The sequence below is a fragment of the Prionailurus viverrinus genome, chromosome B3 (genome assembly GCF_022837055.1).
Source record: "Prionailurus viverrinus isolate Anna chromosome B3, UM_Priviv_1.0, whole genome shotgun sequence".
In the NCBI taxonomy this organism is placed as follows: Eukaryota; Metazoa; Chordata; class Mammalia; order Carnivora; family Felidae; genus Prionailurus; species Prionailurus viverrinus.
The window spans coordinates 1,310,634-1,333,498 of NC_062566.1; the positions used below are offsets into that span (position 1 = coordinate 1,310,634).

General features: G+C 44.1%; 1 protein-coding gene across 3 annotated transcripts in view; it reads left to right on the plus strand.

Moving 5' to 3' along the window:
• AP3S2 (adaptor related protein complex 3 subunit sigma 2) overlaps window positions 1-22,865 on the plus strand; it is a 58,024-nt gene that overhangs the window by 14,044 nt on the left and 21,115 nt on the right. Inside the window, exons 4-6 of one of the 3 annotated variants that reach the window (XM_047862889.1) lie at window positions 9,143-9,214; window positions 16,613-16,652; window positions 17,130-17,237. The exons of 1 other annotated variant lie outside the window; for it this stretch is intronic. In XM_047862889.1, coding sequence (XP_047718845.1) covers window positions 9,143-9,214; window positions 16,613-16,652; window positions 17,130-17,221 — 204 coding nt within the window. In that variant the 3' untranslated portion in view covers window positions 17,222-17,237. Of the gene's footprint in view, window positions 1-9,142; window positions 9,215-16,612; window positions 16,653-17,129; window positions 17,238-22,865 lie in introns of those variants that run through there. One more of the 3 variants, XM_047862887.1, reaches the window with a different exon arrangement.

The following is a 22,865-nucleotide window of genomic DNA, read 5'->3' on the forward strand; positions in this document are numbered from 1 at the left end:
GCTGTCAGCACCGAGCCCGACGCGGGGCTCAAACTCACAGACTGTGAGATCATGACCTGAGCCGAGGTTGGATGGTCAACCGACTGAGCCACCCAGGTGCCCTGCATTAGGTTTTTTAAATATTATTTGGGTAAATAGTAGTGGAGTTACTGGGTCATGTGGTAATTCTATTTTCAATTTTTTGAGGAACCTCCATACTGTCTTCCATAGTGGGTGCACCATTTCGCATTCCCACCGGTGGTGCACAAGGATTCCTTTTTCTCCGCATCCTCACCAACACTTGTTTCTTGTGATTTTGATCTTAGCTCTTCTGACAGGTGTGAGGTGATATCTCAGTGTGGTTTTGATTTGCATTTCCTTGATGGTGAGTGATGTTGAGCATCTTTTCATGTGTCTGTTGGTCATCTGTGTGTCTTCATTGGAGAACTGTCTGTTCATGTCTTCTGCCCATTTTTAAATGGAATTATTTGTGGGTTTTTTGGTGTTGTGTAAATTCCTTATATTTTTTGGATACTAACCCTTTATTGAATGTCATTTGCAAATATCTTCTCCCATTCAGTAGGTTATCTTTTGATTTTGTTGATTATTTCTTTTGCTGTGCAGGAGCTTTTTACTGTGATGTCGTGCCAGTAGTTCATACTTGCCTTTGTTTCCCTTGCCTCAGGAGACATCTCTAGAAAAGCGTTGCTATGACTGATGTCAGAGAAATGAATGCCTGTGCGCTCTTCTAAGATTTTTATGGTTTCAAGTTTCACGTTTAGGTCTTTAATCCACTTTGAGTTTATTTTTGTGTATGATGTAAGAAAGTGGTCCAGGTTCATTCTTTTGCATGTGGCTTCCAGTTTTCCCAGCGCCATTTCTTGGAGACTTTCTCCCGTCGTATATTCTTGCCTTCTTTGCTGAAGATTGAGTGATCCTATAATCATGGGTTTATTTCTGGGCTCTCTATTCTATTTTCTCTTGACCTGTGTGTCTGTTTTTGTGCCAGTATGATAGAGTTTGATTACTATAGCTTTGAAGTATTTCTTGAAACCTGAGATTGTATGTGATACCCCTGGATTTCTTCTTTCTCAAGATTGCTGTGCCATTTGGGATCTTTTGTGGTTCCGTATGAATTTTAGGATTATTTGTTCTACTTCTGTGAAAAATGCTATTGGTGTTTGATAGGGATTGCATTAAGTGTGTAGATTACTTTGGGTAGTATGGCCACTTTAACAATATTTATTCTCCTGAGAAAACCATTTTTATCATTATTACCACCCAGCTTATTTGTGCTGGATTTTTTTTTTTTTAATTTTTTTTTTTTACGTTTATTTTTTTTTTTAATTTTTTTTTTTAACATTTATTTATGTGCTGGATTTTGTAGCAAATGGCCAGATTGTCTAAAGAACATCTGCATAACATTTCTTTCATGTTTCAAGAGGTGAAAATAACTGTAAAAATTAACTACAAAGATACACAAAATGACACAGAAAATCCTTGTCTGATATTTTATCCCACCTGCGGCATTTATATATTTGAAAAGTAGAATTCATGAACTAAAAATTACTGTCCTGTTGAGTTTAATGGAAGATTTAGCCTGATTACAAGATTAACACCAGTATCACTGATTTGATATTTACCAAAATTGATGTTTTTTTCTCTTCCTCCCAGCTTTATTGAGGTATAATTGACATGTAGCATTAAGTTTAAGGTGTACAGTCTATTCATATGATACACTTACATATTGCAAAATGATTACCCCTGTAATCACCTCTTATTGCATCACATAATTGCCATTCTTTTATTAGTGAGAATCGTATTTTTCAATAAATTAAAATCAATGTGATACCCACACAAGCTGGAATGCTCTTTGGTGAACAAGGACCTGACATCCAAACAAGAAGTCTGTTAAGTCCCACACTGTAAAAGTGTGATCTTTTTCAAACTGAATCCATTCCTTGCATTGAAGATGTGAAACTCAGCCCCATTCCTCTTTATGAGTGGGTTTATGATCTTGCCATTTCATACTGAACATCTAGATTTCCAAAAACAGTTGACCCTTAAACTGTGCCCGTCCACTTATACATGGGTTTTTTTCAATAAATATAGTACAGTACCGTAAATGTATTTTCCTTACGATTTTTTTTTTTTTTTTGAGAGAGAGAGAGTGAGAGCAGAGGAGGAGCAAAGAGAGAATCCCAAGGAGGTTCCACGCTCAGTGTGGAGCCCAACACAGGGCTCGATCCCATGAACTGTGAGATCATGACCTGAGCCAGAATCAAGAGTCTGATGCTCATCCAGCTGGGCCACCCCGGTGCCCCCTTATGATTTTCTTTTTTTTTTCTTAAAAATTTTTTTTAATGTTTATTTATTTTTGAGAGAGAGAGGCAGAGTGCAAATGGGGGAGAGACAGAGAGAAAGGGAAACACAGAATCCTAAGCAGGCTTCAGGCTCTGAGCTGTCAGCACAGAGCCTGATGTGGGGCTCGAACTCACGGACCGTGAGTCTGTGACCTGAGCCCAAGTCGGATGCCCAACTGGCTGAGCCACCCAAGCACCCCTCCCCTTATGATTTTCTTAATGACATTTTTTTCTCTAGCTTTCTTTGTTATAACAATGCAGTGTATAATTCATATAACATACAAAGCATGTGTCAGCTGACTGTCTATTGGTAAGTCTTCCAGCTACTAGTAGTAGCTATTAGAAAAAAAATTTTTTTGGGGGCGCCTGGGTGGCTCAGTCGGTTAAGCGTCCGACTTCGGCTCAGGTCACAATCTCACGGTCCGTGAGTTCGAGCCCCACGTTGGGCTCTGGGCTGATGGCTCAGAGCCTGGAGCCTGCTTCCGATTCTGTGTCTCCCTCTCTCTCTGCCTCTCCCCCATTCATGCTCTGTCTCTCTCTGTCTCAAAAAAAAAAAAAAAAAAAAAAAAAAGTTAAAAAAAAATTTTTTTTAATGTCCATTTATTTTTGAGACAGAGGGAGACAGAGCGCAAGTGGGGATGGGGCAGAGAGAGAAGGAGACACAGAATCCGAAGCAGGCTCCAGGTTCTGAGCTGTCAGCACAGAGCCCGACACGGGGCTCGAACCCATGAACCATGAGATCACGACCTGAGCCGAAGTCGGACGCTTAACTGACTGAGCCACCCAGGCGCTCCTGGTAGTAGCTATTAGTAGTTACATTTTGGGGGAGTCAAGTTATAGATGGATTTTTGACTGTGCAGGAAGTGGTGAGGGGTGGGCAGCACCCCTAAGCCTTGGTTTCTAGAGTCTACCGTCCTTCCCATTGCTTAAAGTCTTGGAGCTTTCTTCATCGGCTGAGCTGTATCCAGCCTCATCTTCACTCGTAATATTGCTTAATTTGCTAAGCTTGACATTTTGGTCCTTGTTTTCAAAATTCAGTTTATTCCATATTTTAAGTAGGCTGGGATTTGTCCCTTCTTTTTTGTCTTGCTGAGGTGTATTCCTTTCTCTTGTTCAGTTGGTTTCACTGGATTCACAACTGCTAGGTTGTAATAGCTAGAGAAGGCGATTCTGATCTCTGCCAGAGTGTTAGTTGGGGCTCATACTTGAGCCATAGCTGTGTGAGGACTCAGGGTAGCCCCCCTTTTATGCACAGCTTCGTTTCCCTGGTCTCGCTTACCTGCGTCAGCCGCAATCCAGAAGCAGATGATCCTTCTTCTGACTTACCGTCAGGTCAGTAGCAGCTGAACGCTGGTCCCGGTGCCTACGCACTCACCTCCCTTCCTCTCCTTGTGTAGGCACTGTGTCATCTCGCATCCTCAGAAGGGTGAATACAGGACAATAAGAGAGAGAGAGAGAGAGAGGGACCACATTTATATAACTTTTATTACAATATATTCTGATTGTTCTACTGTATTAATCTCTTAGAGGGGCTAATCAACAAAGTAAACTATACTGGGATAGTAAACTATCCCAGGTGTATGGGAAAAAGCGTGGCGTATGTAGAGTTGGTTACTATCCATGGTTTCAGGCATCCACAGGCTCATGGAACGTACCTGCCGTGGACGAAAGGGAGCTTTACTGTCCTTGCCAACAGGGCAGCAACACTGAGAACAGAATCTTGGGCAACTGCGGCTACTTCCTGTTTTTGTTTTTCAGCTATTTCCTCTTCTCGCTGCTGTTGTCATTTCCAACCTCTGCCTTTTCCGTCCTCTGGCTAAAGCTTTTTGTGCATCCACTGCTATTTCTGCCTCAAGAGACATACACTAGGAGTCTGGCTTAAACTTTTGCTGACTTTTCTTGGTTTTTCTGTTTTCTTCTTTCTGTCTTGATGTTTCCTCCTGTGCTGCTCCGGCTCCTACCCGTGTCTTGGTCCTCAGCAGGGGCTAGATCTGATCTGCAGTGCTCTTTCCTGCTTCCGGATCATGGTTCTTCCTCTCTGACTTCTCTTTCTGTTCCTGGAACAAGATATTTCCACTCCCCACTTCTACTATGATGATGCCTTTAATGACCTTAGATCTTGAGTGACTTCTGCCTCCTGATGACCTTCTTCTTTCTTTGCATTTGTATCTGTCCTCACCATTTTCATATGAATTTAGTCACTCCCTTCCTCTTTGAGAAGAATGGTCTTTGTCATTATGTTCCTCAAATCTGTGTTTCTTAGAGGATTTTTTTTTTTTTTTAGTTTCACATCTTACTATTTTGCTGTCCGAGTCTGCCGCATCTTCGGTTTCTTCATGCGTTAGCCTACCCTTTGCTTCGGCTCTGGCTCCTGCACTTTCTTCTTACGTTATCTGACTTTTATTTTCTTTCCCTCTTGATCATGATCTTGAATGATGATATTTTGAGGTTCTAGGAGAAACAGATACATCTGACTCCTCTTTTTTGATCTTTATCTGGGGATATCTTTCCTGGAGCTATTCGATCTCATTCCATGTTACTAGCCTATGTGAGAACCCCATTGTTATGGACTAAGTTGTGTCCCCCCCAGGTTTATATGTTGAGGCCCTAACCCTCCGTGTGACTATATTTAGAAATGGTGCTTTTACAGACATTATGGTTAGATGAGATCATAAGGGTGAGGCTCTGACCCCAACAGTTGGCATTGTTCTTATAAGAAGAGGAAGAGACACCTTCCATGTGCACCAAGGAAAGTTCCTTCAGAGACACAGTGAGACGGTGGCTCTTTGTGAGCCAGGAGGGGAGCCCTCATCGGGAACCAGTCCTGCCAGACCTTGATCTGGGACACTGGCCTCTAACACTGAGAAAATAAATTTCTCTTTAAGCCACACAGCCTGTGGTGTTTTGTTATGGCAGCCCCAGGCGACTAATACGCCAATCTTCATGTCATTAACCCTCTTTAATAAAAACGGCGGCCGAGAAATATGGTCTGTCTTTGTTTCTGGGCATCCTACTCCAGAGTCCCGGCTGCTGGGGCAGCACTTATGACAATACCAGCCACCCAGAAGCTGCCCATAGACTGACTAAATCCGCTCCCGTGAGAGACGTGAGTGGCACAAAAGGAACCTGCCATTGCTTTTTTTAGTTTGCTTTTTACATTTAGTTCTGTAAAACCTGTAAGGTACTCTTATGTCTGTACTGAGACAGGTCACTACCTTTAATTTTCCCCCGAAGGACAGCCGTGTCTCCTGGCACTGTTAACTAGTGCATGTTTTCCCCACCAATTTAAAATACCACGTTTGTCAAAAATTGTGTATTCTTGACATGAGAGGCCCCATGCACGATGAAGGGTCCCCACACCTTGCAGGGCAGGGAAGAGGGGCACGCATGGGTAATAGAGGCAGAGGGAGAGGGAGAGGATTCGGTGGCGCCAACCCCTAGAGGCCGCGTGAACGCGGTGCCGGTTGTGGGAGCTCGTCTTGGAGGCAGGCTGGCCACAGCAGGAGGCAGGGACACTCAGACTGCTGTGGCTTTCATGGTTTTGGTCTTCCTAGAACATCTAAAAATATTACACACAAAATCAACTTTTTACTCTAATTTTCTCAAACTTCAAAACCCAGAGTGCCCAGGACGTGTCCCCGTGCTTCACTGGATTCCTCAACAGTGGCTTTATAGCGCAGCTTGTCTGAAACTCTTGGAGTTTAGAATTCAAGACCATGGTAGATTTTATCATGATTTGCTTTTGAACTTGGTCTGTTGAAGTTCACAGAAAGTGGAAAACTTGTTAGAGAATTCATTTTTGTTCAGAATTGGATAGAATTCTAGAGCCAGCATTGTTCAGCATTAAGTCAAAAGCCCACCTTTGCTTTTTATAGAAGGTGTTACTTTATTTAAGAGATAGATATGATGCATTTTAATCTACCTTTATCTTAGTTTATAGCAGATTTTGTATGAATTTTAGCTTCTTAACAAATTTCCAAAACTAGATTATGCCTTTGACAATAATGAAAATTATTTACCACTTCTTGGGGAGAGGGATGTATTTTCTTATACACTGGTATATGTTTCAGTATTTTATATTCTGTCCCATTTTTTAAATGTTTATTTTTGAGAGAGAGAGAGCAAGCATGAGCAGGTGAGGGACAGAGAGAGAGGGAGACCGAAGATCTGAAGCCGGCCCCGTGCTGTCTGCACAGAGCCCAATATGGGGCTCGAACCCTCAAATCCTGAGATCATGACCTGAGCCAAAGTTAGGGACTTAGCCAACTGAGCCACCCAGATGCCCCTATATTCTGTCCCATTGATCCATACTTTTGTTTCTACCTTAGTTTTATACTATTTTAATGACCAAAGTTTTGCAGTGAATTTTTTAAATTTTATTTATTTTGAGAGAGAGAGAGAATGAGAACAAGTGGGGGAGGGTCAGAGAAAAGGAGAGACAGAATCCCAAGCAGGCTCTGCACTACTAGTGCAGAGCCTGACGCGGGGCTTGAACTCATGAACTGTTGAGATTATGACCTGAGTCAAGATCAAGAGTAAGATTAACTGACTGTGCACCCAGGTGCCCCTGCAGTGAATTTTGATACCTAGTAGGACTAGTCATTCCTTATCATGGTTGTTTTTCTAAACATCTTGGCAGAGTATTTTCACATTTTATTTTCTGTTAAGAACTTGAGACTGTTTCATTTTTTTTTTTTTTAAGTCCTCCTGAGACCTTCCATGCTTCCAAGTTCATTTTTTTTCTTGAAAACTAAGGCCATATATATATATATATATATACACACACAGGGACAGGAGAGGAAACACTAGCAAGAAACTTCTCGAAAGGAGCAAAGAATATGGATGTTTGGTAATTGACTTGGCAAGTCCAAGGACGCCACATCCTGGGCCAGCAGTAGGAGCTGAAGGGCAAACTGCTACATGCTGCGGGTGCCTCACCCGGCCCAGAGCGGGCAGCATCGTGCTGGGTGTAGTGTGGAGGGGGCAGGAAAAGCTGTCTGAGAACAGTCAGATCCCTGAGTCCTTCCTTTCCCAGCTCCAGTTTTCCGGTTTGGGGGTCACCAGAGAGTTGCCGGCGCAAGTCAGGGCGGTGAAATGAATGTGTGCCTTGTGAATGTTGTATGCTAACTTCCTAGCCCTTTCCCACCACTCAGCTCCCGAGTTTCAGGTAGCCAGTCTTACAGCCTTTAGGCTGGAGATTGTCACATTTCTCTGGGAAATCTGATCAATCTAAGGGGACAGAATAAGAAAGCCTAAGTGGATGAAGGGGAGGCTCCCCAACAAGTAGCTATGATTGCAGAACTGCCAATCGGCCTTTTATTCTTAGGAAAGAAAAACAAAGGTAATCAGTGATCTGAGGAAAGCCTCTAACATGGAAGATAGAGACTAAAACCGACAAACTCTAAAAGGCAACGTAAAGTAAATAGAGCCCATACAAACAAAGGAGAACAGTTAAATGAGCAAACCCCTGTCTTGAAGCCACAGGGAAATTAAACAAATAAAAACAGGCTGCTAAATCAACAAGAAACACAGAACAAAATGATCTCTTAGAAATTAAAGATCTGAGCGAAAACTGGAAGAGAAAAGATAAGAGCATAAGAGGTCCAGCACCTCAGGAGAAGCAGCCCCAAAAAGGAAGATCAGGAACATGGAAGCGGGGAAATTCTCAGCCAAATTACTTGATACAATTTTCCCAACCTGAAGGTCTTGAGTTGCTGGATTGTAAGGGCTCACTGAGTGCCTAGCACCTGGATAGAAAACACGCCCTAATTCAAGAATGTTATCCTTGCTGGGAAATATTCAGCCTCTGGTAAAAATGTAGTGCCGTTACGAAATTAGCATACGTGTTTTTTGGCACACATGTATGCATTTCTGTTGGGGATGTACCTAGGGTAGAATTGCTGCTGTAATAGATAATGATGTCAAGTAGTTGTCCAAAGTGGTTAGAAACAGGATTTCCATTTATGTCACTCTATGCCCCGTCAGAAGCTGAAAATCACTCAAATGTCCCACCTGTAGGAGATAGATGAATATTTCTATGCGGTACTCTATGGCAGCGAATATGAACAACGAATTTTATGACACACAGCAACGTGGAGGAGCTCCCCAGTACTGTTGAATGAGAGAAGTCAGACAGAGTACTTGTTGTGTGACGCCATCTGTGTAAGTTCAAAGACAGGAGTCAGGATGGCGGCTACCTTTGGAGGGTCGTGAAGGGCGCGGCTAGAGCTGGTGATAGTCCACGCGGTATCCGGATGGTGGTCGGTTACGTGATATGTTCATTCTGAAAATTCACTAAGCCGTACTCTTCTCATCAGTACCCTTTCCTGTTATATTAAGAAGTTAAAAACCTAAAGTTGTGAGCTTGTTAACAATTCGTGGAAAGGCGTTTTGAAGTTCATGTTCACTGAAACGAGAGGGACAGACCTATAGCAACACCGAAATAAGGAAATTTTGTTGTGGGTACAGGTGGAGGCTTGGGGAAAGGACACAGTACTGCAAGCAGTTGGTCTTTCAGTTCGTTATTTTTCTATGTAAAGTGGCATCTTCTAAAGGGGGAAGGAAAGCCCCACGTGTCTGCTGGTTGTATTGCTGTACTGAAAACACCTGGTCTAGACCGTGCCCTCTCAATTGGGATAGTAGGATGATTGCCTAATGCTGGTAGTTGTTTTGTTTATTCTGAAATTCATCATAAGGTAAACGGTATCACGACTGCCCCCCTTTACTTTCAAATGTGACATTGACGAAGATGTGAATGTGTTCTGATTTCTTTTCTTTTTCTGTTTCTCCTTGTTTCCTAGGTTTTTGTGGAGACCCTGGATAAGTGTTTTGAAAATGTTTGTGAGTTGGATTTGATCTTCCATATGGATAAGGTACCTTCTCTCCCTGAGCAGGGTTGCTAGAAAACTATCCATCTCTACACCTTCCTGTTCTTTCTTGTGGCTTTTTACTCTGGAGTAGTCCCAGAACATGTTTCATTTAATAACTTGAGTTTAATAATTTGGGGGGTATTTTGCTAAGATCTGCTATTAGTTTTAACACACAGGTGATTATTACCGGGCCTATGTCATTGTCCATCTTGACCTGGACAGCCTTCTTGGTATAGGGCAGTGATGTCACGGTGATGACTGGCTGATGGCCACACCAAAGGTGAGAGAAATTGCTTTGTGTGGCTTGTGAAATGAGTTCCCTAGGCATAATCCAGTGACACAGTGAAGATTTGGAAGAATCATGACACAGGGTCTTTGACCTGGCTAGCAGAGTTTGTAATTTTCCCCAAGAGTAATAGAGTGACTCAGACATCAGTAACACAGTTTGAGGTCAGGTGATACTCAGTAGGGAAGCTGACTGTCAGGCAGAATTGAAGTACAAAGTACATGTTCTCAGACTTGTGCTGCTAGCATAATTTTGACATGGTCTGTGTCCTCATGTGCCAAATTCAGGTGAGAGATAGCCAGCAAGGGGATAGGAACTGCCACATTTGTTTTATCCAGCGGGGCTCATGCCGTACCCAGTGCCGTTCACCTGGCGTATCTTAGTTGTGCTTGATCCTGGTTTCCTTCAGCGGGTTGTTGTCACTGTGATTCATGGCCCTTGGAGAGAGGGAATGATTTTTTATAAGACAGCTACTCAGTGCTAAGCCGTGATCCTTTATGAATTTATTTTTATCACAACGAAGTAGTTGTTTTCAGATCCCTCATCGCTGGCATTGCCATCTGGAGGCCTTTCGTGTCATTTTCCAGTAGGATCTTCAGTCTCTGTTCACTCTCCCGAGATTGTCGGATGACACTTTCCAGACAGATGTGGTGAGTGCGTTCTTAAGGTTGGATGCTGGAACGGAGTGAAGTTTTCTCTCTCAACATCTGGCTTGGCTCCACAGCTCCAGGGGAAGCCTGGTACAAGAGAGTCACAGAGCCCCACTCTTGCTGTAGATACTTGACTCGGTGCTCCCTGATAGGCTCACGAGGCCCCCGGAGCTCATTGGTGCTTTGGACGTGGTCACTCTCCCTTTTCATGTGAAAGAATCTTAGACATCTCAGAGACCTCTTAGCCCCCTCTTTGCAAGCATTTAGAGCTGCTTTAAGCTTGTCAGTTGTTAAAGGTGCCGCTATGTTGTAATTTCTCTTAAGGAGAACCACAGTTCAGATCCATCTCCCATCTATACCAGTGGGTGTGGCTTTCAAAGGAAATCAAAAGCCATAAAAATGTTGTTCTTTCTCCTATGTCTTATCTTCAGATAGGTTCCATAAAGTAATTTGCTGCTGCTGCAGATTTCTTTTATAGTTGATAAAACTGTCTATTTTTAGTTGTTCACCTGACATCAGGAAATTGCTATCCCTGTTTCCTGAGATTTTGGAAAGTGCTGATGCAAGGGGTCAGCATCTCCCCCTCCTCCCTTGAAGAGTGTCTGAAGGTGTCTTCCAGCAGGTGACTTTCTTGTAGTGAGGTTTCAGGCTTGTCTTTGCCCTCAGGTAGAGCAGCTGCTAATTCAAGTTTATCTTCTGCATATAGGTGGAAATGGTCTTTTTACTCAAGTAGGCAAAGGACCTTGAACTCCATCCTTCGGAACTGAAGAAGTTTCTCTCTGCCTTAAGTCTCTTCACCCCTTCTTCCTGCCTTAAAGGAAAGTGTGTTTCATTCCATATGTAGAGCCACATCCACTTCCTGTCTCTACCCAGCATACACCGTGATCTCAGTGTCACCTCCTCTTTGAGGGGCCTTGATTTGTTCCTTCTCCTGTAATTCCAGTCTCACAGAGCACGGCTCTTCCCGCGTTTTAACTGTAGTCTCATCTCCACACACTTGCACTAAAGGTAAACATCTTGAGTGCGTGACTTATGCCCAGCCTCCCATTTCTACTTCATCTTTTCCCTTTCTGGAGCCCTGGGGCCTGCTTTTCACTCTTACCCAAAATTCACTGGTGATTTCCTGCTCTCATTTGCCAATATCACCTTCTGTCGTGTTCGTGCAGCATTTGAGGCTGTGGATCCTTCCATGGTGCACTGCTGGCTTAATCCTTTTCCACCTTTGTTTCTGTTACATAGAACCTTTCTGGCTTCTCTCTTACTCTCTTCCCACCTTCTGTCACTAACTTAGGTTTGTCATCTCTTCCCTCGCTCTTCTCACTCTCCTGTTTGGATCCTAGATTGTATCCACTTTTCAGTGTAAATTATCATCTGTCTGGGTAATTCCCAAACTTGTCATTTCTAATCCAGTGTGGCCTGAGTCCTGTCCCTGTCTTTCCCGCTACCAGATGGCACCTCTTCCTCAATTCATTCCAGCCGCTTCTTCCCCAGAGCCAGATGCGGCAAGCCGTTTCCTCTTCCAGCCTCCCTTTCCCAGTGCTGCCTCCATCCTCTGTCAAATACACTCCAAACCTCTCCTCCCTCTTCTTTGCCACCAGTAGCCAGTCGGTCACTAAAACCTGTTGCTTCTTCCTGTAGACTTCTTATATCTGTTCTCACCAGTTACTCACATTTGGCCCACTTGTCTTTATATCTCTCTCTAGACGTACATACTCTTCTTCTTGACCCATCCTGACTTCTCATCCCTAAGTACTTCAGCAGGTATCTCCTCAGAACAAGGAAATTGTCTTATGTAACCTGTTGTGCAGAGTTCCCTAATTAACATAATTAATTGGGCCGCCTGGGTGGCTCAGTTGGTTGAGTGTCCAACTCTTGATTTCAGCTCAGGTCACAATCTCACGGTTCGTGAGTTCAAACCCTGTGTCGGGCTTTGCGCTGTCAGCACGGAGCCTGCTTGGGATTCTTTCTCTCCCTGTTCTCTCTCTGCCCCTGTCCTGCTTGTACTCCCCCCCTCAGAATAAATAAACATTAAAAAAAATAATTAACTACAATGTAATTAACATATTTAAAATTTAACACTAATAAATACTATTATTCAGTATACAGTTCATATTTAAGTTCTTCACTTGTCCCACTTAACATCCTTTATATTTTTCAGTCAGATTCTGACTGTAGGTCAAGTGCTATCTTTAAGTTATAGTGCCTCTTGATGTCAGTTATGCCTGACAAGTTTTCTAACCTTATTTCCTCTTCTTTCTTATTGATCCTGCACACTGAAATTACATATTTTTTCCTAAACCACCCTTTAGACTAACTGCTCCCTTGAGCATAGACCATTTTTGGTCACCTTGACCTCCTAACCAGGCATTCACAGCTGTCCACAGTTGTCCCTTTTCTATCTTAGTCTTCCTTACCAGTACTTCTTGCGAGATAGCCCTGCTGCAGCAGACTGGACCAGTCTTAGTCACATTGTAATTCCTGCTCGAGCCTCGGCCCGAATTGCCTTTCACATCTTTTTGTAACTGAATCCAGCCTGTCATTCAGGCTCGGCTCGAATCCTACCACCCTAGTAAACTTGACCTCATCACCTTGCCCATCATGATCTCTGTGGGCCATTTATAGTGTTGTTTATGGCATTATGTGCCTTGGTTTATGTAAGTTTGTGTGTGTTCCCTACTTGATTAGACCGTCCTTATCTTTGTGTTTGTCCTTGTCTCCCTCACTGAACCCAGCGTGGTACCTGTTGCTGAGTGAGGTGGTCTTCACGTGAGCGTCACCAAAGAGTTCCTAGGTAACTAGACTCGTGAGGCTGCTCATGCTTTAAACTGCCGCAGGCTGGGTGAAGTCTCATTTCACAGTCTCTGGGGGTAGTCTTCAATCCAGACCGTGCCATATGGAGCTTATCTTGCCAGGGGCGATTGGTTCCCCGTGGCATTCGGAGACCCCCAGCCCCAGCTCGGTGTCACGATTGAGTTAGGTATCGATGTTCATTGCGGTGAATTGAGTTTTGCTCAAAGAAAGCCATGTGGGCAGCCTAACGTTTTGATCTACCAGTGCCTCACCACCGAAGCTGGATTGGGCTCTCAGTTGGGGCGCTCGGCGTTCGGTCATCAGAGTCACAATTCAGTGGCTATATCAAGGGAATTATCCATCCTTTTTATAGATTTCAGTTTGTAACGGGCAGTCTCAGCACAGTTGCAACATATGCTTTGGGGCGGGTCTGAGGCCAAGAAACCTCATAGTATGGAATTTAAAACTCTCTGCTAAGTGTAGGCTGCTGACATGGGAAAATGCTGAGGGCTGAAAATTGGAATGAACTGGTGAGCCCAACATGAAAGGATCATAAATGTAATAATGGACAGTGCTTATTAAATGGCCCTTCTGAGGACAGAGCTGTGATAACAGAGCTTGTTAAGGCCCTCCACACCCTAGTGACGTTAAGGCCCTCCACACCCTAGTGACACTGAAGCTGGTATCCTGATTGCTAGTCCCCAGGAACGCAAGAAAGAGTAAGAGACACATATTTTGTGTGTTTTTAGTGATGAAGGAGTTGCGGTTTGGGCACAGAAGAAGAAGACATTCTGTTTGAGTTTTAGTGCTTGAGAACATGCCAGTTGGCGTGCCAACCATGCCTGGCTACCTGTTTCTTTCCGGATATGCCCAAGAGAGAAGAGGGGGGAGTGTAGGCCAGCCTTTTGTTTCATCGTATCCTGAGCCCTTCTCTGTTGATGCTTGATAAGAATTTTGTGGCAGAATGTTTTTCAGAAGCGCCGTGTCTTATCCTTTCAGAACAACGGACAGACTAGCAGTAATGATTTTTAAAATCTTTAACTTCACTATACTTTGTTTAAAACAAACAAAGAAAAGCTAAGACTGCGCCAAACTACACTTAACGTCTGCTGCAGTACACATTCTCACTTTCTTTACCCAAACTTGCACTGCCTTGGTGCGTGGTCTCATTGTCTGCCGCTTGAAATTACAGAGAGCCTTCTTCCTCTGTTTAATCATTCCTTATTAATGGTTAAGGGCATTTAGGAGGACAGTGTACACAAAACAGCAAAATCTGACCTTTAGAAGTATCTGTTTGTTATCCTGCCTTTTCAATAAAACCTAGTGTTTGTCAAGATTGTAGTCAGTAGCAAAGCTTATGACTAATTATATTACTTGGATATGTTACGGATAAAACAAATTGTGTATCACTTTGATTGTTGATTTGTAGGTGCCCTGAAAGGTTAGAATTGAGGCTCCATCCTTCTGTTCTTGCTGTTATCCTTTATGATGCAGGAGAGGATTGGACTACTCTCAAGATAAAACCCAGAATTTCTTGATCCCTAGTTGAGAGCCCTTTGCCAGGCTTGACGTTTGTATCAATCTAGGTAGAGGAGGTAATATAGAACCCCCAAATTCTAGTAGCTTCCGTAGCAACAGGGTTTATTTCTCATTCATGCCATGTGATCATTGTGGTGTCTCTGTTCACTGTAGTCACTTGGGTGTTCAGGCTGATGAAACCCTCCTCAACATGTACCTCCACCTGGGCATTTGTGTCTTGGCTCTTAAAGCGCCACACCCCACTGTGCTCCCACTTCATCGGTCACAGCAAGTCACATGCCTACACCTAAGTGGCTAGGGGAGTGCATTCCTACCATGTGCTCAGGATTAGGGGGAGCCTGAAATTGTTTTCAGAATTACTGATGACTACCACATTTTTTTCACTTATTTATTTATTTGGTTATTTATTTTAAGATTTTATTTTTACATAATCTTTACACCCAGCATGGGACTCCAGCTCATAACCCTGAGATCATGAGTCACACGCTCTCCCGGCTGAGCCAGACAGACACCCCTTTTCATTTATCTTTAAGAGGAAAAGCTGACATTGGCTTCAGGTTCGCTTTACAGGCAGGAACTTAGAAATTTCAGTGTCAGAAAAACAGCGGAATGCTTGCGTAAGAAGGAAGCATGGTTGAATCTTGGAAAAAGACCTCTCGTGTAGCAGCCTTTCAGTTTCTACTAGAATTTATGACATTTGGGGGTACCTGGGTGGCTCAGTCGGTGAAGTGACTGACTTCGGCTCAAGTCATGACCTCACGGTTCGTGAGTTTGAGCCCCACATTGGACTCTGTGCTGTTGGCATGGAGCCCTTTTCAGATCCTCTGTACTCCTCTCTCTCTGCCCCTCCCTGCTCGTTCTTAAAAGAAAAGAAAAGGAAAGAAAGAGGGATAAAGAAAGAAAGAAAGAAAGAAAGAAAGAAAGAAAGAAAGAAAGAAAAAGACATTTATATCCCATACTTCTCACATGAAGTCAAGGTGACTCAGAAGTTAAAATTCCTTAACAGAATAAATTGTTTCCATTATCTGGGAGACAGGTACGTTCTTCCTTACAGAGACTTTTCACAAATCATCTCTCCTTACCTGGGCTCTGGGACCAAAAGTACTAATGTCTGTTGAGATTTTTTTTGGTCTTTTTTTCCCTCCAATGATTATCAGACAAATAATAAACGTTTATTAATAAGAAGGACACTGTATTAGATATGGAGATACAAAGACGGAAAAGACAAAAGCCCTACCTTCAAGAAGCTCATAGTCCCAGCTAGAAGGATGGGTCACATACAAACATTCCTTGGCCTTGGAGTAAGCCACATTTTTGGAAAAGATGCCGTAAGTTGAGTCTAATTTCTCAGTAGGCGTGGTATTATATAAGGGAGCTCTCATCTTGCCCTATTCATAGAAGTGGTCACAGGCACTGCATTTAGTCACACATATATAGTATATCTGCATATTGTACATCTTAAAACTAAGGTGTATATAAATTATTGATCTAGAATAAGATAGTACCGAATTGCAACTTCTTTTATTTAATGATATGTGATCAGAGGTGGAGAAAGAAGAGTGAGACTTTGAAGAAATGGCTGTTTCTGAGGCTCGGCTCTGAAACGGAGGTGGGCGGGATAGATGGTGGCCCATCTGTGCTTTAGGCTGATCGTCCGGGGTTCTCGGTGTGGGAACAGGTTACACAGCCCAGTGAGTGCAGTGACCTGTGACCTGTGCTGACTTGTAATGACATGAATGAGGCTGGGCGAGTAGCACAGGTGTGATGGCCCAGAGTCAAATAATTGGGGGAAAACACCAGCAATTTGAGGTAGACAATCATGGCTAGCGGAGAGGAGCAGTGAAGGCTGTATAAAGTCAAGAGCAGCCATCAAGGGAAGGGAAATTCATGTCGATTGGCAGCTGCCAAGTGCCGGGCACTGTGGTGGGTACCTCACGCCCAGTAACCTTTCCTAAAGGAGGTGGTAATAGCCCCGTATGACAGATCAGCAAGCCGAGGCTCAGGCTGAAATGCCTGAAACATTAAAAACCCACGGTCTTTGCACTGAATCTCAGAATTTGAGAATTTTAAAGCATGAATAATATGATAGATAAGATAGGTAGAAATTTATAGAATTTGTCCATTTCTGTTTTCCAGAACCAGACTTCTAGGAGACAGAGCAGTGTAGGTAGTGAAGGTAAGGTGAAGGGTGGGGAGGAACCTGTGAACATTTAGGGGGGACTTGGAACCATGCGTGAACTCATCTCGAGCTAGAGAGGGTCTGCCATTGGAGGCATTATTGACGTTCTGGGTAGTGCAGTTTTTCATTGAATTGCTGGTATTTAGCATCCCTGACTACCCTCTACCACATGCCAGCGGGGCCCCTGCCTGGCGCATGTGCAAATGCCCTGCAGGGTGGGAGCAAAGTTCACAGGAATTAATGGCACCCAGGCTGTGGAGAGCCCTGTCCTCTTTGGTGCTGGGTCCAGTGAGCATTTCCCGGGGCCCTTCTCCCCAAGCAGTTTCCATACCTCTTCACTCTTAAAGTACTCTTTGTTCCTCGTCCCCGTGGCATCCATTCACCTGGTCTTTTATCCACCTTTCTGGCCATTCCATCTGGCCTTTTGGGCTTCTTACCTCTTGTTTAAGCCCCCCCCCCCCTCTTTTCTTTTAGACGCTCTCTTCTTAGGAAGTCTCACACAGTCGGGGCGCCTGAGTGACTCAGTCGATGAGGCGTCTGGCTCTTGGTTTCGGCTCAGGTCATGATCTCACGGTTTGCGAGTTCGAGCCCTCCGTTGGGCTCTGTGCTGACAGTGCGGAGCCTGCTTGACTCTCTCACTCCCTCTCTCTCTGCCCCTCCCCTGCTCGCACTCTCTTTCTTAAAATAAATACATTTTAAAAGAAGAAAAAAAAGGAAGTCCCACACAGTCATCTGTCTGCTCGTAATTTCTGAATTACCAACCAAACACACTTCGGTTTGAACTCAGTTGTATCCGAAACCGAATCTCATTTGTATCCAAAACCCTGCCTCTCCAAACTGACAATTCTGACTCGTTCTTCAAAGAAGTTAGTCTTTGAAACCTTTCTGACATTCCTTTCTCCACCCGTAGACTGAAATAGGTATATTTGTCTTGTGCCCCCCAGTGCCCCTCAGCTACTTTTGCCACTGCCCTTAACACAGTGTGTTGTGGGTTTTTGGAGGTTTTTTTGGTGTTTTTTGTTTTTGTTTTTATTTTTTTGTTTGTTTGTTTTTTTGCTTATGTACCCGGTTAAGAGCACAGACTCTACGGCCTATGCAGTTGGGCTTGAATCCTGGTTCTGCCACATAGGAATTGTATGACTTGTGCTTTAGGAACTTACATGTGGACAGGGAATCGTGATAGCACCTAGCTCATATGGTGGTTGTGAGCATTAAATATCTGGAAAATGCTTGGAATAGGGCCTGTACATAGTAAGTATTTCATTCTTTTGTTTGTTTGCCACTTGCACACCCAATAATTTTATTAAGGTAGGGATCAGACTTTCTTGTTGACCACTGTGGATCTGATTGTAACACAGTACTTGGCACAGACTGACTACTCAGTTATTTTTGAATTCGTTTATCCATCCACTCTTCTAGGTGCTTGGGAAACAAAAAAGTTCTGTCTTCACGAACCTTGTACCTAGTAAGGGGAAACAGTGTACATCAGGTGATGATGAATGCAGGCAAGAAAATAAAGCTGGCTAAGGGTTGGGGAGATATGGCTTGATACTTTTATGTAGGGTGGTTAGGGAAGAAGGCATCTCTGATAAGATGGCATGTGAGCATAAACCTGAAAGAAATAAGGGAAGTGAGAAAGATGTGGCTTTCTGGATAAGAACATTCTAGGTAGATAGGATAGCAAGTACAAAGACCTGGAGGCCAATATGGCTGGATGGAAGTGTGGAACGTGGGAGGTACAGTTGATCCTTAAACAGCACAGTTTTGAACTGTGTGAGTCCACTTATATGCAAGGTGTTTTGTTTTTTAATAAATACAGTACCATACTATAAATGTATTTTCCTTATGATTTTCTTTTTCTTTTTTTTTTAAGTTTATTTATTTATTTTGAGAGAAAGTAGCAAGTAGGGGAGGGGCAGAGAGAGAGAGAGAGGGAGAGAGAGAATCCTGCATGCTTTGGCACTATCAGCACTGAGCCTGACATAGGGCTTGATCTCATGAGCCATGAGATCATGAGGTGAGATCATGACCTGAGCTGAAGTCGGGAGTTGGACGCTTAACCAGTTGAGCCACCCAGGCTCACCCAGCCACCCAGGCATCTCTCCTTACGATTTTCTTAATGCTTTCTTTTTCTAGCTTACTTTTCATAAGAATACAGTATAGAGTACATGTAACATACAAAATGTGTTTTACTCGACCATTTATGTTATCGATGAAGCTTCCAGTGAACAGTAGGAGTTGAGTTTGAGGAAAGTCAAAAGTTCCATGCAGATTTTCGACTGTGCAGGGGTACAGGGCAGGGTGGTCAGTGCCCTAAGTCCCAAATCATTGAAGGGTCATCTGTAATAGAAGTTGAGATAGGGGTGGGGAAGAGGTTCAGATAGGTCCTTATAGATCACTGTTACAGAAGAAATTAGTAAGGGTTACTGCCTCTGGGGAGGGGAACTAGGTAAATGTAGAGACTAACTTTTGAGAAATGCTATACAGAAAAAGATGAATATGTGATTTCACTCATATGTGGAATTTAAGAAACAAACCAGATGAACATAGGGAAAGGGGAGAAAATAAAAAGAGGGAGGTAGACAAACCATAAGAGATTCTTAAATCAGAGAACAAACTGAGGGTTGCTGGAGGGGTGCTGGGTGGGGGGGGATGGGCTAAATGGTTGATGGACATTAAGGAGGGCACTTGTTGGGATGAGCACTGGATGTTATATGTAAGTAATGAATCACTAAATTCTGTTCCTGAAACCATTATTACACTACATGTTAACTAACCGATTTAAATGAAATTTTTAAAAAATAATAATAGGGGCGCCTGGGTGGCTCAGTCGGTTGAGCGTCCGACTTCGGCTCAGGTCACGATCTCCCTGTCCGTGAGTTCGAGCCCCGCGTCGGGCTCTGTGCTGACAGCTCAGAGCCTGGAGCCTGCTTCGGATTCTGTGTCTCCCTCTCTCTCTCTGCCCCTCCCCTGTTCATGCTCTGTCTCTCTCTGTCTCAAAAACAAATAAAACATTAAAAAAAAAATTTTTTTTTAAATAATAATAATAAACAAGAAAAGAAATGTTATATACCATGTACATACATTGCCTGCCTGTCATCCTGGGTCTTTAGGGCCACTGCGCCGAAGGGTACAGGCAGTTCTCTCTCTACACAGCTTTATTGCCTAGCACGGTAAACATTAAGTGCTCTCTGCTGTTCTAAGGCAAAGTCTGAGCTTAAAGCCAGATAAATTGATAGATGGTCTGCAAATTAGCCCCTTCACTCTAACCTGGGAACTATGATTAATGGCCAGAGCACACGTGGGGAGGGCCAAGGGAGTGGTGTACAGAGTTAGGGTAATGGCCCAGAGTGTGCCTTAGGGTACATTTATGAGTCTGAAAGCAGATGGGTCTGTGAGCTTGGGAAAAAACAATACATTTAATTCTCAGTCGTTGTGAAATCTCTGTGGCCTTATCTGTTTATGAGCTCCAGAATTAAGGTTCACATTCTGTGGAGAACAAATGTTGAACCTGTTTGTGACGTCAGCCAGGTCTGTACCCTGGTACCTTGAGACATTTTCAGCAGCTATGGCAGAGGCATGCTTGGGCCCACCCCCGCTGGTTTAAGTACCGAGACCGCTGAAGGACACAGTCATCCTGTCAAAGCCAGGAGCTGAGCACTTGCCTTTTGTTGGCCCGGTCATGACACAAGTGCGGCCATTTAGATTTTCAGAATCCACATACCTGAATTCGCCCTGTACATATCATGTGTAATGCTGGTTATGGAAGCCTCTGGAAGGTTCTCTGCCGACTGGGCCTGACCCCTTGGGCCTTAAGACTGCTGTTGCTTTTCCTGCCTACCGAGTGAGAATGATGGGTCTACCCCCCACATCTCAGCCCCCGGGCACCCCGCTGCCTTTTCCCGTATGCGCGCCCCCTTGAGCACGCGAATGCTCTGATCTAGGTGGGCGACACATCTGCGTTTCATTCTGACCTAGCTCAAGGCTGTTTTCCTGGAATGTGTGACCCCACTTCACCTGGGTGACCTGCCACCACGCCAGTCCATTCATTTTCTCCCCTTGGGTCCACCCCTTTCCCACCTGCCCTTCATTCGCTAACCTCTGCACCTGATGTCTTCTCAACTTCCCCAGCCTGCCATCGACATCGACTTTCTTCAAGGCCTGCAGTCTCAGGGATGTGGGCTTTACCTTTGAGCCCTAAGGGTTCACCAGCTGGTGTCAGCTCTTCTTCGAGTATTTTCTTCAGGTCTGCTTCTCCCTTCCCTCCCCTCCCTTCCCCTCCCCTCCCCTCCCCTGAATCCAGGTAACTAACATATCAGCGCTAGGCGGCTACAGCAGCTGTATCTTGCCTTTTCCCAGCCTCCCTCACTGGTCCCATCTTCCATAGAAAACATTTCTCCCATTTGCCCTTTAGTCAACATTCTTCCCTTTTGCTTCCAAAGATCTCTGGATCGTGGACCTTCATGGCCCTTAGGCTTTCTCTGCTTTGGGACACCAACCCCACAGGCCCATCAGATGCATCCTCCAGACATACTGTGCCTGGGCCCACACCACTCCCCTTCACCCCCAGCACCCCCGCCCCCGTCCCCCTGTCAAGGTTCCCAGACCTCCAGGCCCAGTCCAAGTCTTACATTCGGTGAAATTTTCTCTGAACTCCAGTGTTGTGGTTCTCCAAGTTATTTGTCTTGCTCTTGCTCTAAAGTTTTTAGTCCTAATTGTTTCCACTATATTGAAAACTGTTGGAATGGTGTCAGTTTGTAATGTTTTGTTGGTTTTCTGAGCAGCACAGGGCCCTCAAATATAGCTGATTGGTTGACATGTAATAAATGTGTATCCTAATTCTGCACGTGTGGTTTTTAAAAAATTTCCAAAGTACTTTTCAGATATAATATCTGATTATTAGCACACATAGAGACCTCTTCTTATAAATGAGATTTTAATCAGACCTTGACTTTTAAGGTGTATGACCTGTGCATGCTCGCGAGTTTCAAAGTGAGACTCGCTCAACTTTGCCGTTGCTCCCTTGGCAGATGGGTAACCTTTTCATGGGCGCACGAGAAGCCTTGTGTTCCTTGAGTGCGGTTCTGCTTTGTAGACTTCTGGATTCCAGTTGTGTGGCTTAGGCCACCCTCTTGAAGACTCTTCAAGTCTCCAAGACTCTTGTGCCTCACTGTCTTCAGTTGTAAAACGGGGGTGATCCCATATTTCATTGATTCTTAGACTCCCATTTGGGGTAATATTTGTGATTTTAACATCTCAGGTCAAGAGTTGTCTTACATCACTGGCATTTCATAGTTTAATTGGCAACATTTTTCTCTTCTAGTGGTACATAAAATAACGATGTGTTTTATAATCAGTGGAGTCTTGGCCTTGATGAAGTAAAGTAACATCCGCCATTCGTGGTTATTTTGAGGACTGGCGTTAGTAATTGCCCAGCTCAATAAATGGTGACCTTGTCTTTATTTTTACTTTTCCCCCACTGTTCTCTCTGCCTCCAGCACTACTCCCTTAAATCCATCCTTTACACACCTCCCTAATGACATTAAAAATGTGTTTTGACTGTTCGCTTCCCTTGTTTGAATTATTCAGTGGCTCTGTATCCTACACAGCAGTGATTCTTAAAGAAAAGGAGGACACGCCTCACTCTCCTGCTGTCCTCAGAGCCCGCATGAATGCCAAAATGCGTGATTGAGGGAGCGTGTCATACAAATGAATTCTCGAGAGCGTAGAAGGAGCTGGGGACCACGGCCAAGTGGCTGGCGCCGAGGCCCCTTCATGTCGTTTACAAGGACCTCTGACATCTGTCCCACCCTGCGTTACTAGCCTCACCTCTTGCCACTTTCTGCCTTGAACTTTGTGCTGAAGCAATACTGAGCTATTTATTTATGGGGTATTATGGCTTCATCCGTTTTTGAGCCAGCATGTAAAGAGCCGGAGAGGGTGGAGCGGGGTCCATGGCCCTCTCGCGACCAGTGCTGTAGAAGGGACGGGAACTTGCAGATGTACCTCATCTCCTTGGGAACAGGTTTGGGGATCCAAGCAGGGCATTGGGATTTTTTTCCTTGATGGTCAGATAAATCGTGCTTCCCTTACCTGACTGCCTGCCAATTGGTCAGATCAGGAAGAGTGACAGAATCCCAGGTAGAGGGCAGGGATTTTTCTCTTTGTTCCTTCAGCGGGCATAGGTAGGACCAGGTGATGGAAATGGTT